Below are 17,061 nucleotides of genomic sequence, written 5' to 3'. Positions count from 1 at the left end.
TTTGAACAAAATCAAGATAGCGAAGGATATTTGTGTGTTGTGCGAGGCTGTTGGGGCTGAATGTAGAGGATAAAAGGGAATTAAATAATATAATTACATCTGCAGGTTCATGACCCATCTATGTGCTAAAGGACACAGACATTAATAATGCGTAACAATTTTGGAAGAATTGATTCAATGATTATTTGCGAGAAAATGGTAGTATCTTCCGCAAGAAAAGAATGAAAATAAGAACAATACAATGTTCTTAATCACAAACTCACATGGTCGTAGATTTAAAGTTGAACCCCTTCTCATATAGGTGCACACCAACACTGAGTTACCATGTACCAACTTTTCCACTCCCACGTAGCGAAAAACATATTGTTTACAACGTATGGGAGCTGATGAGAACTATTGTTTTTATGGATATTTTTTGGCCGATTTCATACAATCTATGATTCTATATTCAAAACTTTACGTTTCAATATTGTTTTCTGTGTTTACCGTATGCATTTCTAACTCGTAGCTACTCCTCAGGTGGCGTCTAGCTTCTGAAGATCCAGTTCATGAAGAGCTTCCAGGGATGCCATGGAATGAAATCAACTGGACATTATATGCGAAAATTGACTTTATGATATTTACCCACATTATGATTGTATTAATAATTGCTTGTGCAATATATGAGTAATAAGTTACTAGTACTAACTTGTTTCATAAAGGGAAGTTCGTATGCAACAATGTTGTAAAATGTGAAACAGTTTGTCCAGAGTGGGGATGAATCGAATTACTGTTTTTCGCTTATCAGTTTTTTGGTTACTGAACAAGGTATTTCGCAACTAAATTATAAACATACAGATTGAATTTGATGACTAATTTACCGCATTAACCAATTATTTTGTAGAGACCTTGAAGCAAGTACATAAGAAGTTACAGAGGAGGAATAGAAAAGTGTAACTCCCAAGAAAATCGGAGATCCAATATCCAGTACGTGTAAAGTTCTAAACATTCTTGTTATTACACCATTGCTCTTTGAATTAAAACATCTAAGTTTTACGTGCGACGGGTATATTCTTTAGGCGAAAGAAGACGAATGAGTAATGAGAGTGAATGATGTTGAAAGAATTGCTGAAAGAAAATGTGGGGTTATACCAGAAAATGCCGGAGAAACCCACGTACACGATATTGTCTACTATAAATTCACTTGAATAGGGATTGAACTGGTTTCCCCTAGCATCAGAGTTTAGCATTCTATCAGTGAGCCAATGTGTTTTCTCACCATTGTTTGTATCTAAAGTGCGAAACAACAATTTAAATTTTTAGTTCTTTACCTTTTGTCTTAAAGTCATGCAACACATGTAGAAAGAAAAGCTGAAGTGCTAAGTACCCAAGGAACAAACCAACCGTCCTGAATCGATAATTTGACAATGGAACAATAACAGTTTTTTCAATTCATTTCTAAATTTTAATGCCCAACATGATTACAATCTTTTGCTCATAAAACAAGTCCGACTCTGAGTTATGAAGTGATTATCCGACTCTGAGTTATGAAATATTTTGGTCATTTTTATACTTAAATAAGGGCGAATTAGTAAATGTATAATTCCCTAAATATCATATTTATTTTAAAATCGAATTTTGGATTCTATATTATGAAATAAAAAATCTTTGAAGTTAAATTATGCTGTGTGAAGTTTCATAACTTCTAAATATAATATTTGATGATAAACAATAAGAGAAGGTGATATTTGTCATTTTTGATTATTAACGGTGAAATGCAATGATTATTAAATGGCATTTACTTGAATGTTGTTATTAGACCTTATTAGTACTGAAACTTTTAAGCAGAACTCTAAAATGTTGATATTTAGTTACGGTGAATATTAATTCATGTGTAATTCTTTGACCTATTAGATAGATACGAAGGTTATCGAGCTAATGAATTTTAAGGTTTCTTTTCCGTCGTTTCCGGTATCTTATAACTTTGGGAGGAGCCATTTCCGCCTTATATTTCCCATTCATTAAATCATTATATTACTATTCATTTTATACTTTCGGGGGCTCTTATAAAATTGCTATCTCCGTGCTCGCCATTATTTCGGCACCCGATGCAGTATTAATTAGTAGAGAAAAATCTTCCTTATATACTTGCAATTTATAATTGTTGCAAATTAAAAATTAATAACAATTTAAACGTATTTTAAGTTACACTACAACGACTCACCAAAGGTAGTCGTTAACCCTGGTTCGGCTAATAATATAAGTATATCTTTTAGTGACAGTAATCGTTTACACCTTAAAATATCTTCCGTAATTATATTCACTAGTATTATCACCTTTTCTACTGAAATTACAAGTCCATGATAAGCGTTAGATAATTTATTCGTTGATTCTCTTTTAACGTATATTCACACAAACTGACTTGCAATCATAACATGTCCATTGAGTATCTATAAACAACTACATAGCAGCCAACTATACAATAATAATGTATATTTTTATATCTTAAAAAACATTCTTCTTTTGTTATTTTTAAGTAACATTATATCAGGTATAGTGCTTGTGTAGAAGCACTTTCTGCCCAAGATACAAGTAATTATCAACCGATACAAAGTATCTCGTTGTATAAAATGTCGCCCGATGATGGGACTGAATATAAAAGCTACAAGGTAGCTTGACTTTTATATTTAAGAACTACTGGTCCGTTTATAATGATGGTATTATATTAATTATGTCCTTTACATTTTGATCGCCCCTCGTATATAACTTCATTAAGTTTTCTTTATATAAATACATTTATAATAAGTCTTTTATTCCTTTAATATTTATCTTTTATTATAAAAACGTCGTCGCTTGCTAATATAATCAACGAAGGGTGCGAAGTCAAAAACGTAAGAATTAATTTCATTTTAAAACACATTACAATGATCAACAATTTCAATCATTATTAAAACGGTGATGATAACAATGTTTGATCTTTCTAGGGCGCATTATATAACAGCTACGTTAGATGATATTTTTAATGTATACATCGTATCAATAAGGCGTCATGATACAGAAGAATCTTATTCGAGTAACATATAAGGTGGTGCATGAAGACAGTCGTGGAATAACTAGCTTAATAGAATGAACCTTATACTTAACATAATCCTTGATAATTAAGTTTCAACACAAATCAATATAATATAAATACCCTTTGCTTTTAATCAATTATGAATCGAATTATAATTCTTCACATTAACAAGAAAGAATTAAAATCATTTGAAAATTATCATTTGTTGAAACAAACGTGATAAAGTATCTAAAAGTCATAAGGGTTGTTTTCATTATTGACATTAACACATAAATTTGAAGATAAATGTTCATAAGAATCTATAACTGATATGGGCTTAATCCTTACTACAGCAACTGGAATCAGTTTAAATTCGTACTTGCATATGATTCTAATAAAGTACATTGTACTGCACAATCGTGATTATGTTCCGCATTATTTTGTACATGAATTGCGTCATTGTTTTGATTTTGATATGAAGTGCCATCTCTTGAATTACGATTCCGTCTATCCTTGTAGTTTACTGTATTTCTGGAATTTCGCCATGTATTTCGACTGTTTTTGAGTCTACTTCGATTAAGTGATCTGACATAATTATTGTCACGATTGGTTAGGTTAGGTGGATTCCCATCATATCTTTGCCTATTTTGATCGTTCTGATTGTTTAAATTTACTGGATTTAGGTTATGTTCGGTATTGTTCACATTACGGATATTTAGATTCCGAACAGGTACAAGGTGATCTGAATTGTTTTTAATTTTACCTATTCCCGCTTGATGATTCAGTGCCTGGTATTGAGTTTCATAACATTGGACAAGCATTAATAAGTGATTAAAACTCATGCACTACGTAGAAAACAGGATTTGTTGTAATTTAAACGGTAGTAGATTTCGAATAGATGCAATCACTCTAGATTCCGATTGCAACGGATTTACGACTTTTAATTCGTTATACGTATTTACAACAAAATCAACAACAGATTTGTGCAAACGAGGATTAAAAGGTTGGTTTCTAATCGTGGCATCTTTGTTTGCAAGTAAAAAGTCGTTTTCGTAATTTGCAATCAGTGCGGCTTTGAATTCCTCATATGTATTGACGTGATCCCGTACTGCTTTAAACCATAAAGAACATGGTGGGAGTAATAAATGGGGTATTAGTTTCATATATTGAGATTTATCTATACACATTATACTGCACTCATCCTGAAATTTTTCTAGGAAAGAAGTAGCATTTTCATTACATTTACCACTAAACTTACTCATAGCACGTATTTCGCTCATCTTTACACTTAACTTTACATTCCTTTCACCATTTCGTGTTCGTGTTGAGTGACAATTTCTACCTACTGCGTTATGTGTGGTTCCACCATCTCTTTTCCGCCCATCTGTATTCCTTGGATGAATTTTTTCCAAAATAATGTCCTCATCGGATGGATTACTTGAAGAAGAGATAACGTAAGGTCCACGTTGATCTGCTGCGGGTGAATGCGAGGTCATCTCTTGCGAACAAGGGAACTCCAAACGATCATTAACCATGTTGTTGTGGTATGCGTTGTCCTTAATCTGTAACGTCCTAATTTCCTCTTGTAAGGTAGATATCAATTGAGTATTTGCACGTATTTGGTTAGAATTATCTGTGACCTGAATCTTTTGCTGACGAACAGAAGATTCTATTACTTCCAAATCCTTTTTTACACAATTGACTTCTTGGATTACATGGTTGTAATTATCCTGGCAATCTTCAGATAATCTTTTTAGCTTTTCATCAAACTGTAATGTGATGTCTCTCACCGCCTGGATAACAGATTGTTTCGTCTCTTCTGATTTTTGATGTATTTGCTCTAATCTTCTACTCAATTCTTCTGACTTTTGATCTATGTGCTCCAATCCTTTACTCAATTCTTCTGACTTTTGATCTATGTGCTCCAATCGTCTACTTAATTCTTCGGATTTCTGCTGTACCGTCTGTTTTAATTCGTTGGACATCTGAGCCAAATTTTGCTTCATGGCTTCTAAATCGTCTTTTCGGCTTTGTTCCTGTCGCTGTAATGCCATTAAAATTTTGTCTTCTAATGCCAACATTTCAGGTGTAATGGGAGCTATATTTTGCTCGTTGTTAACACTGTCAACAGTTCCATTCTCTAGTATCTCACCGATCATAATTTTTCTTGTGATTACTCTGCCACTTCTGAGAATAGTTGAGTTCGTATTCATGAACCTTCTTACAGAGGTAAATTCACCCTTACTTTAGACTTCGGGATATGAATTTACAAGAATCCCGGGTGAGGTAAACCAAAAATTTTACAACGACTCACCAAAGGTAGTCGTTAACCCTGGTTCGGCTAATAATATAAGTATATCTTTTAGTGACAGTAATCGTTTACACCTTAAAATATCTTCCGTAATTATATTCACTAGTATTATCACCTTTTCTACTGAAATTACAACTCCATGATAAGCGTTAGATAATTTATTCGTTGATTCTCTTTTAACGTATATTCACACAAACTGACTTGCAATCATAACATGTCCATTGAGTATCTATAAACAACTACATAGCAACCAACTATACAATAATAATGTATATTTTTTATATCTTAAAAAACATTCTTCTTTTGTTATTTTTAAGTAACATTATATCAGGTATAGTGCTTGTGTAGAAGCACTTTCTGCCCAAGATACAAGTAATTATCAACCGATACAAAGTATCTCGTTGTAACACCAGTCTTAGTCTAGAGGTGTGAATAAGAATCATTGTCACGGTTTATTTTTCTTTGCATTTACCGAAAGAAATTCACTTTGCACCATCAAGTAAGTGATCGTTAAAATATTTACATAAATAAATACTTGGTGTTGGTGATGTTAAACCTTCTATATGGTTAACAGTTTGAACCTTAAGCAATAGTCGTCCTTGGTGAAATTCAGCCACAATTGATGAAATGGTAATTGCAACGAATATGCTTAGTGTTACTTATTGTAGAACAGAATACAAACAAACATATAACTGTGCTACGAGCAACTCACTTCATTTGCAATACCACCGAAAGGGCGCCATTACAAATTTTAATACTTATATATATATATATATATATATATATATATATATATATATATATATATATATATATATATATATATATATATTGTAACTTAATTAATATAGTAAACACCAGGAGGCGATTTCCGTCTTCGAGGTGAAAAAGAACTATGACCACCCTAAAATTTCCCGGAAAAATATACATATAGATACGTATGTATATTGAACGAGAGTACAAAGGATTTTTCTCATAACAACAGTAATTCCCACAAACTGTGTGAATACAATTTGGGCGAAAGTAAGCTGCATGAAACAATTTCCTCTTCGTAATACGTAACTTAGTTGAAGATAATAATTCCGAGCACAGAAGCAATGAAACTCGACGAAGCACAAGCTGTTGCGCATGTTTCACAATGATACAAAGAAATACAACTTCAAACTACCGATTTATTCTGTTTCTTAGAAAGTAGGACAACTGTGAAATACTCAGAGGTAACTTTTATAGTACCTGTGCAACGCAGTATGTGTACACGAGATAGTTGTGTAGAATAACAGTTCACAGTGTGATATTGTCGCCCGGTGACCGCGTTGCAAAGATGACATCGGGAAGGAATTTTTTTTTCCGCGTACGGTCAAACATATCCGAAATTTCCGAGATGATTATTAACTCGAGCAACAAGTTTTTCGGCTGTCATGGGTAGTGTTGCATACAAAAGGCGTTTCAGAACCCTCTCCCCTCAAAGAAAAAGATATCGAGTGGCGTGAGATAGGGTGAACGAGATGGCTATAACTCACGTCCTTCTCTCCCAATCTAACAATCTGGGAAAGTTTCATTTAGGTAGGTCTGCATATTGCTGTCAAAATATGCAGATGCACTCTCATACTGGGAATCACATCTGCTGTCTTGTGTTCAAGAGCACAGGTTCTAACAAATATGGGAAACGTAACGTAAAAATATACGTACCTTCACACAAACGGGTCGGCAATAAATAAGGTCCTACCAGAAAATTATCCAACATACCACACCGCGTGCTCACAATAAATCTCTGCTGCTTATCGTTCACTAGAGTTGCATGTGAATTTTTACACCCTGCATATGTCTATTACCGTAGGATGTCTCTGATCAGTCTCAGTACGCTGTCTTGTGTGATAAGTTGAAGACATCCTATCTCTAAGACGAATATGGAAACTTGGAAAAATTCAGGAAAATATAATCTCCTTTGAGGGTCACTGTCGTGATATAAACGCCTCGTCTCCGGGTTACTACCTCTTGCCTCTAAATAAATGAGGTGCATATCTGCCAGCTCGTGGAAAGGGTAATCTGCCATTGCGCAGCACGTACAGATTAACGAAATCAATTTTACTTAAATACCAACGTCTACGCAGTTACATGACATTGAATACCTGGACATAACCTTCTACCGTTGACGCAATACTTCCTATCCTGTTATACAGCAATTCCACTCGTAACACCAGACCCACGTTAATTGACGCCATTCCACAATAAAACTGCAAGACAGCCTTCTGCGACCCACTCGCAATTGACACACAAGGAACGATAGTTCCCTAGTGTGCGACCAAAGCATCATGCTCTCAGTGAAAGTTCTATCAGATACGTACGTGCTGCTATGTGTGCGCAAAAGTTCCACATTCCTCTTTCTTTCTGTTTATTCCATCCAGCTCCAAAGTACATTGGAACGTCGAAAAAAGATCATCCATCATTTTTGAATGTAATTCCAACGAGCTTTCCTCTAGAAAATTTGTCCAGCAGTGACAAAATCAAAATGTAAATGGGCTACACGAGTACTCTATTTTGGTATATTCACAATAGCAATGCAGTTTTTTAGCTCTGGGGTAAGGAAAGGTTTGCCAACTCCAAGGGAAGGAAAGGGAAAGTAATACTCCAGTTTCTTTGGGAGTCATCCTTTGAAGGTCACTGCATTATATGTGACTGTAAACTATTGGAATCAACGACTAAAAATAATGGACATTCTCTTTTCACCCGACTTCGATCCGACGTTTCGTTCTTGAGTTATGGCTGTTTTTACATTTTTCCGACAAATTTTAGGGTGAAAAAGGCACCGAAAGGAGGCTTTTTATATCCAGGTTGGTGTATACTTTTCGTTTTATCTCGATGTCAGGAATCATCTCCCGACATTTGTTATATTAATTAAGTTATACCTTGTACATATACGGGCGCCATTTTATGTATTAAAACCACCAAGTTTGTTTAGTAAGGTAAATAGCTAAACTGGGAAAACTTTCTGCATTTTAATTCCTTTTTGTGTGTGTGTGTGTTTGTCAATCAAAATACCTATAAAAATCAAACACTGATAATTCGAACACTACTCTAAAACACACAGGAACAATCCAATTTTTTAATAAAGAGCTTTAAAAATCTTGACTGCGCTATATCGATTGCGCTTAGCTTTTGAAAGTTTTTTTTGGCAATAAATGAGCACCACTAAAAAACGCTTCTATATTATCTTACTAAGTAGACCTACATGTTAATTGCTTTATTGACTTTATACATATTTTTTTGAAAAGTGATTGCACTCTTTAGCTGTTCTCTGCCAATAGCAACTGTATTATATATGATACAAAATTGCTGTACAGAAGAATTTAAAGAATTTTTATAATGTGATATTTCGCAGGGCACCTTTTATACGGGCGAATTTACTATACAGAACTGATATACAGAAGAACAACTAAAACAAGTTATCTACAATGTGATACTTCGCAGGGCACTCTATGCATGGGCCGCACTCTACCTTTCATAGGTTCTTTACGAACCCTAACAGTATGTGTTCATTGTACAGAACTGTGCCATACAGAAGAATAAATAAAACCGTTTATCTTTGATGTGGTTTCGCAAGGGCGCCTTATGTAAAAAGCACACTGTACTTATCACGGGTTCTTTACCAATAATAACCTTAAGAATTTACAATAACATAACTTGACACTTTATTTATAATGTGATGTTTCGGAGGGTGTCCCGGTGGGCCAGCACGGGCCTGTTTCTTATCGTACTAAGTGACAAACAATTCAATATTGTTTGTCAACGCGTTAAACGAATCCTAGAAAATGAAACCACAATGACAACCGCTGAATATTATGTACTGTCTTTTCTGTCTGGTCTGGGTATTATTCACTCCAAACTGCGGCCATATGCGATCAACGGAACTATGTACTTACAGCAATGGAAAATATTATGTTAGAAATTCTAAACATAGAACCCGCGGTTATCAATAAAATGTTTTATTTCTTGTGAAGTACAAATAGAAACGGGATATTATTAGTTTTTCATGACACCTTTAGCGGATGGTTTAACAACTTATTTTCCGAATAGAGCATCATCGGATTAGTATGAATTACATGCGATAAATAACCATGTACTATGATTGTATCTCTTTTGAATCTAGAATAAGGTCCAGGATCTATACGAATTTTTTGGTCACTTTTGTATCCAAAGGGAGATCGTATAGAACGGAGGAGCAAATTAGAAATTTTATTGATAGAGATGGATATTATTTTCCTTTTTCTCTAGTAACTCACACCTTGTGTTATAATATTACTATTTTAATCAAAATTCAACTTATTATTTTTTATTTTACTTTTTACTATTTTTTATTTTGATTTGTATATGTAGTAGTACTTCTTATATTCTGACAACTGTTTCCCTCTTTAATCCGCTGTTATTCAGGAATAATGAAAATAATAAATTAATTGTAAAAAAGCTATTTAAATCAATTGATCAATTACTCTTCAAAGTAAACTTTACGTAGTATTATTTCAGGATCTAAAATAATATGCATGTATATACGTTAAAGAGCAACAAACGTAAAATGAAATCGGTTAAATGCTACATTTCTTAAATATATTCAACCTAGCGACTACTAAAGTTATTATTTTATTACCATTTACAGGGGAGTGCCGATTTAGTGGATTCGGGTACACTGGACCTGAGACAAAACCTACTACCCTACAAACAGCCAACATAACAGTGGAAACGTGCATGAAAGACAATGGGATAGAATTTATTTTCTCGAAATATATACTTTGTTCTATATCAGTAGACTCAGTTAAATCGTGTGCGGTACGTATACCAACTTATATGCAAGAAATCATTAATGTTGCATTTTTTTATTAGGGAACTCTGTGCTCATATAAGTAGAATGTTCAAAGTTCCACTGAGGAAAAGTCAATATAATTAGTATGTTTAAAATAAAGGTATTTTGTTTTAGTTTCTACTACAGAACGATGGTTCATATGTTACTATGTTTCTTCCCTTAGTTTGGAAGTCACTACAGGGATTCGTTCTAAAATTTAAATAGACTACTCATTGCAGTAACAAGCAACTTACTGTATTTTATTTTATTGTAAGTCTTCCGCAATATCTAGTGTAGTTATACTTATTGAAATACCGCTGCTGTATTTTGCTCATAGAGGAATTGAATTTTTAAACTGCCACAACGTTTCAAAGACCTTATAGACCATTAAGTAAGAAATATTTTCTTACTTAGAGGTTTTAAATACACTAATAATTTATACATCTTAACAGTGGCGTATTTAAAGGGGGCATCCGGGCTTAAGCCTCCCGAAATCTTACTTGTTATAGTAAAATAAATGAAATATCTTGCAGCATTTTCACATTTCCCGGTTAAGCCCACCGAAACAAAATAAAAAATACACCTCTGCATCTTAATATGAATTTTTATCAATATTTTAAACAATAACATTTTGACATTTTTGATTCATTGTGATATAAATAATCTAAGTTATAAACATAAAATGTAATAAAAATATATTCTAAAATTCTATTCTAAGTTAACATACAGAATAGATGATATCGTAAACGCCTATAAAGGGTTTTGTCCGGGAAGTAGTAGGACTGATTGTTTTCCCGGTAAAGCGTGATGAAGGAGAGGGATGTTACTGCACTGGTTGGGTGGTGGTGGGTTTTATCTATCAGAGCAACAGTCGCCAGTTATCTCCAAATTTTCAGGGAGTGTAAATCGAGTTTGACGTAAAGACCTTTCAAGATACTTTGTCACCTCTACAATGAATCGTTTGGTAGAGCAGCGTTACACGGTGAAGTTTGCATCAAACTGTGGAAAACTGCGAGTAAGACCCATGACATGATAAAGCTTGGTTATGAGAGTGATTCCATGAGTAAGCCAGCATTAGCAACTCAAAAATGAAACTGATGTTGATTATCTTTTATGACTGCATGACTCTGTGAAGTGGTTCACAGAGAGTTTGTACCGCCTTGACAGACGTATTGTTGCATTCAAAGTCGAAGTACAACTCAGAAAACGAATCCGTACAGCAATTGCTGGATCATGGAAGCTTCATAATGACAACGTTCAGAGCCATACCATCATTGCTGTTATTAACTTCCTGACCAACTATACAGTAGCATCATACAGTTTCCTCAGCGACACTACAGCCCTGATGTCACTCCAGCAGATCTCTTTCTCTCTCTCGGACTTAAAGGCATTATGGAAGGACAGAATCACAACTCGGTCCAGGCCATTCAAGAGGCCGTAACGAGGGTCCTGAAGAGCATTCCAATTTCTGCTTTCCAGGTAGCCTTCAGTGATTGTCACAGCCGCTGGAAAAGCTGTGTTAATGCAGAAGGAGCATGTTTTGAAAACTATGAAGTCAATGTCTCAAATTGTGAATATATATATTTTAAAATTCAATTCTACTACTTCAGTGCAACCCCTATTAAATATATAAATATTGCAAGTAAATTTTGTGGTAGCCAAACAGTAACAGTAGTAGTTTATGTATAGAGGGCAATATATGGAGTAGAGTTGAAAGCCTTAAGTTTCACATACGTAATGAAATGAAATAAATATTTACTTAAACGTATTCCTAATTTCTTATTTAAAATATTTTAAATAAATATTTAAATACATATTTATTTAAACGTAGGATGCAATCTAAGGTAACAGTATCCTCAAACCTTTTGTTAGTATTGTGATTTTAATAACCTTCCCGCGTTCTTATCCTCTTTCTGATTCGAGTTTCTCCTTATGTGACATCATTAGAATATAGAAATGAGATCAATGTAGCCTTTCTGCTTGAACCATTAATTACTTGAGCCATATGTAATGAGGAAATAATAATAAACTAATACTCTATTTTATTATTTCCTCAGATTTTCTTAATATGTGCCTGTTGATCATAAGCAATTTCTGATTGGTTAAAATATTTTATTTTGTATCATGCCGATTAGAGTTCCAGCATATGTTTGTTTCCTTTGTATGCAACAAGAAGCTTCAGATGTAATTTAATATCCTTGTATTATTCTGTATGTTCCTTGATTAGACATTTAGAATGAATTATTTATTTTTGTAATTCCGCCAAATACACACATTGGATTTTCAGTATATTAATGAATCTTCAACTACCATAAGTTTTTAACGACTATTCATTAGCAATGATAATATTTGTTATTTATATTAATTTTAGTTTTGTAGTACTATTACCAATACCAGCATGAATAGCACTACGTTTAATGATAAAAATGAAAATGAAATGAAATCTATGAGTTTTACGTCCCACTGTTATGCCGGTTAGGCTAAAGAAGACGGTGATGATGAGTAATGAATGAAATGGTGGAATGAAGAAAGTGGGAGGAAACGGGAGAACCCCGAGAGAACCCATGCACACGGTGTTTTTCCACCACAAAGTTCACTTGGCGGGGGCTGGGATCGAACCCGGGACCCCAAGCATCAGAGGTGAACGCTCTACCACTGAGCCACCGCGGCAGCAAGGGCATATTAGAGTGGATCCACAACTTGAAGTGGCATTCAAGCTACGTGAGTTCCCACCGGGAAACGAACCCGGGTCTCCTACGCCAAAGGAGTATACGCTAACCGCTTAGCCATGAGGAAGATCACAACGGTATAGGAAAGTAAATATACATTTAAGGAAAATATACGCGGCCACATATTGTACCATTGCTAGTGGAAACAAATAACTTCTAAGCTTTCTATTTCCTAAACTTCGATACTTACTTCCTTTTCCACAAATCATTTTAAGTTTAAATTAGAATAACATCCAAAAAGTAAGTATATATTGGCAAAATCAAGAATATTTTGTTCCTTAAACCTTTCTTTTAATCTGCTGTGCGTTTTCAATGGAGTGTCATTTAAAATCTTACCATTAATTAATTCAAATTACGAGAAGACAGCTTACTTCCTGTACGAATTCCTCTGTGTAAGAATTATACAGTAAGTGTCTTATATTTCTTACTTGAAAGCTTTGAAAGTTCAACTTTTAGTGATGAGGTTACTCTCAACAACACAAACAGTTTTTAATTAAACATCAGTATAATAAAATATAGGTATAGTAGAAAATAACTTTTGTATTTCACATCGCATATACAAATATTAATATTTGTTATATAGAATTAATTTTCACTAATTATATAGTTGGAACAGATCACTAACGTATTGTAATACATATTAAATTAAATATGATAATTTGTCGGTTCGTTTCTAGGGTGACTCTGGTGGACCTGTTGCTTGCAATCAAAATGGTGTAGATTACTTAATTGGAACAGTATCTACGGGCGACGATACTTATTGTACATCTGGTGGAAGCATTACTGCTATTGGTCGGTACACACGGGTTTCCTTCTTTAAAGACTGGATTGAAAATGTTATTGAGACATATTTTAAGGATGAAGATAAGGTTTTGTAACGTTTTCTCGATGGTAAAAGTATATAGAAGTTATCTAATGTAAAAACTGCAATCTTTTTACATAAAACTGCAGTGTGTTTATAGTGTAATAAAAAATTTATATATGTTTATTATTTCATCATTATGAAATGATATAAAACATGTTATTAATCTTTAAGGAACTTAGATTAAAGTAGTTCTTTTCAATGTTCCTGAACCGTTTTAATAATTGTAATGGACTGATAACTTATTATTTTAGGTTTTTAAAAATTGATTCGCCTTTATGAAAATTTTATACATAGAATTTCAATTCTTTATAGCTGAAACTTGTTTTAAATAGTGCAAGAAATAAATTTCATAAATAACTCAGCAGAAAAATGTAACTGGTGTATTTTGTACTATTAATCTGAAAGATTGATCAGAATCAAATCACTACTACCTTCACTTCAATATCTCAATGACAATAGTCGTTTCATTGACTCTTGCTACTTCACATCGGAGCAACGGCAAGAACATTGTTTGGATAGTGAAATTTGAAAAGTTCCTTCGTCTTCAATAAGCAGCTTTGAGTAGGTGTAGGAATATTGAATAAATTTAGAGTCTGAGTTCACGAAGATCAGAAGTTATTAACCCTGGAATACACAGACAAAAAAAAAAGCTTACGTGAATACACAGCTGGGGTGCCAGCGCACCCCATATAATTAAACGCTACTGAAATTATAATACACAAACATAAATATATTTATTTTACTTTATCAAATACATAATAGTAGTTTGTATGTATTTTTGAACAGTCAGCTATTCCTTACTGCACGAAATGCAGACTCCCTTTCTGTGCTCAGCACAGACAGCTTCTTTGCATCTGAAACAAAATGATTTAGTTTTTCTGTCCTTATTCATAGGGCACGTTCGATATCGTGCTTGCTCTGGAAGACTAGATATTGATTGAATTACAGGTGACAGTTCTTTTTGAATTCTAAGGATATTTCTGATACCAATAGACAAATTAGTCGGAAGATTCTTCTTGAGGCACTCAAGCATGTAGGGTCTAGCTAACTGCAACCCAAGGTTTTTTTAGAAACTCCAAACGATGGTTGAGAATTCCATTTATGACCGTTTTTTCCTAATATAGAGGCTCCCCTTATAGCTGGATCATTTTCGATGTTACCCTCAGTGTCACTCGTGTCACTTCCACTAATTTCAAAATCGACTTCCGATTATACTTCAATATTGTCATCGGACTCTCTGAAATTACCTTCAGAATCATAATCTTCTTCTAATGTGTTCAGTACAAAGTCTGTAAACTTGCTTGAACCTGCACACACTTTCGCCATCATGCAATTAAACAAATATGCACGCAAAGTATCTAAAACGAATTCCGTCAAAATTTGAATTTCACATACGTAAATACACAGGTGGGGTGCTGAAGAACCCCACCCCTTGAATATATTCTCTTCTAAAACGAGACAATTTGCTTCACACTCACCACCGCGAATGTCATGCTCCAAAATGAGAATACATGGAAGCACCAACCAATGTGCCCGAGAACAGAGCCACAATGCCGATGAGTATAACGTCTGGGGTGCTCCAGCACCACTCTGTGTATTCCAGGGTTAATCGGATTATGATTCCTGGAATTGCATGAACGATACACAGATGTTACAATAATATCAATTTTCTTAAAAATACATTATGCTGTTAATGACTCAACTTATAGACAAGCGTAACTTCTCAACCCTGCATCACCTCGATATTACCATCAGCAATCACATGAGATTATACGTTTTTAATTTACCCCCATCAAATTAGAACCAAGTTATTTTTCAACAGGACAATCGGCAAATATGGAAAAATTTCTTATAAGGTAGAATTGTGAATGCAAACATATTTAATTTTATTTTACTCATAATTTATTCTTACACGAATTTGAAGTTGGTATACAAAACACTTTCTGACGTTGAGGACACATAATAATCCAGAAAATAAAGAAAAGTCAAGTGTGTTATAATTAACAACGCCTTACATTTTATAAAATTGTATGAAAACACGAATCGTTGTGTAAACATAAATTTTGTTCAAGAATTTGGGAACTATAACTTGGGTTTCTAACATGAAAAACTAATTACGTGTTGGACACAACTTTGGTGAACAGTTTAAAAATGTGGTTGAGTTACTCAAATTTCCCGTTGAAAGAATCTTTATCTCTACCTAAAAAATCAATAACGGGAAGCAGAAAAACTTGTTTCATAAGTAAACGAACTAAACTGGAGTACAACACAATGATTTGAGTTACAAATTGCTCTGGCAAAAGCCCCTTTTAATACAACATTTTTACGTACAAAATTTAAATTTTAGCTGTTTAAACGATAAGATCTTAATATGGAGTTTAGAATACATTTTGTAATAAATATATTATTAATACTACATGTTGACGGAAAATGGGAATATTAACAAAAATAAAATATACAATATTTGTCGAGATTATTGGAATCTTAATTCTTATGACTTATTTATAGCTTATTACAGTTAAAATGATACACTACACTTCATCCGCTAACCTATACACATTACCGATCACTCATCAGAATTAACCTTGCATTTGGGCATTAACGTACAGAAGAAACAAGCTAATATAATGTCATAATAAAAAGATTTTAAGTTCATAATAGTTCTTTTAAAGATAACATCACTTTTGAATCCAAAAAAATAATTCTAGTTTTGAATGATAAAGAACGTACAACATATAGTGTAACAATATACAATTCTGACAGTGCGTTCAGTAAAGATGGCATTTCAGAATCATATAGAGTGCTAAAGAGACCATAACATATAATTTTGTAATCTCATTCCTCGACATTAAGTATACAGTGTATTTTTGTTTTAGAATAGTGTTTTCGCGATATTTTTGCAAATGATACACGTCGTTTTTAATGCTAGTCATATACTGAAAATACTATAATACAAATGGAGATGAAATAAACTTTTTGTTCGATTTTAACAATCTTAATATGAGAGCACCAACATTTCAAGTTAATAGGAATGCAAGTAATACAAACATGAGTTAGGAAAACGTACTCCTATAAACCACATCCCAAACTTTCCCGTTTCAATGTCTTAAAGTAAATCGTATTATGATACACTTGCTGGTCAAGTAACATAAAGAAAATTATGTGGTGCTTCCGAGAAAGAAAATTTTCCCTGGACACATATAGCTTCCAAATGTATGCTGTTTATTGTAAATTTATTTATGATGAATACTTTGAATACTTTATTCCATAAATTAGGCTTAATAGTTAAAT

The 17,061-nt window shown here is 33.6% G+C and overlaps 1 protein-coding gene across 1 annotated transcript in view; it reads left to right on the top strand.

The window, feature by feature from the left end:
* The window catches only part of LOC145661734 (chymotrypsin-1-like), a 46,988-nt gene extending 33,015 nt beyond the window's left edge, over nucleotides 1-13,973 (top strand). Inside the window, exons 7-8 of the mRNA XM_081727068.1 lie at nucleotides 9,994-10,163; nucleotides 13,583-13,973. Of these exons, the coding sequence (XP_081583194.1) occupies nucleotides 9,994-10,163; nucleotides 13,583-13,783 (371 nt within the window). The 3' untranslated portion in view covers nucleotides 13,784-13,973. The remainder of the gene's footprint in view (nucleotides 1-9,993; nucleotides 10,164-13,582) is intronic.
* The last annotated feature ends 3,088 nt before the right edge of the window (nucleotides 13,974-17,061 follow it).

This window comes from Thermobia domestica, chromosome 10 (assembly GCF_964235325.1).
Source record: "Thermobia domestica chromosome 10, izTheDome1.hap1.1, whole genome shotgun sequence".
Lineage (NCBI taxonomy): Eukaryota > Metazoa > Arthropoda > Insecta > Zygentoma > Lepismatidae > Thermobia > Thermobia domestica.
This window is presented reverse-complemented; position numbering and strand designations above follow the sequence as displayed.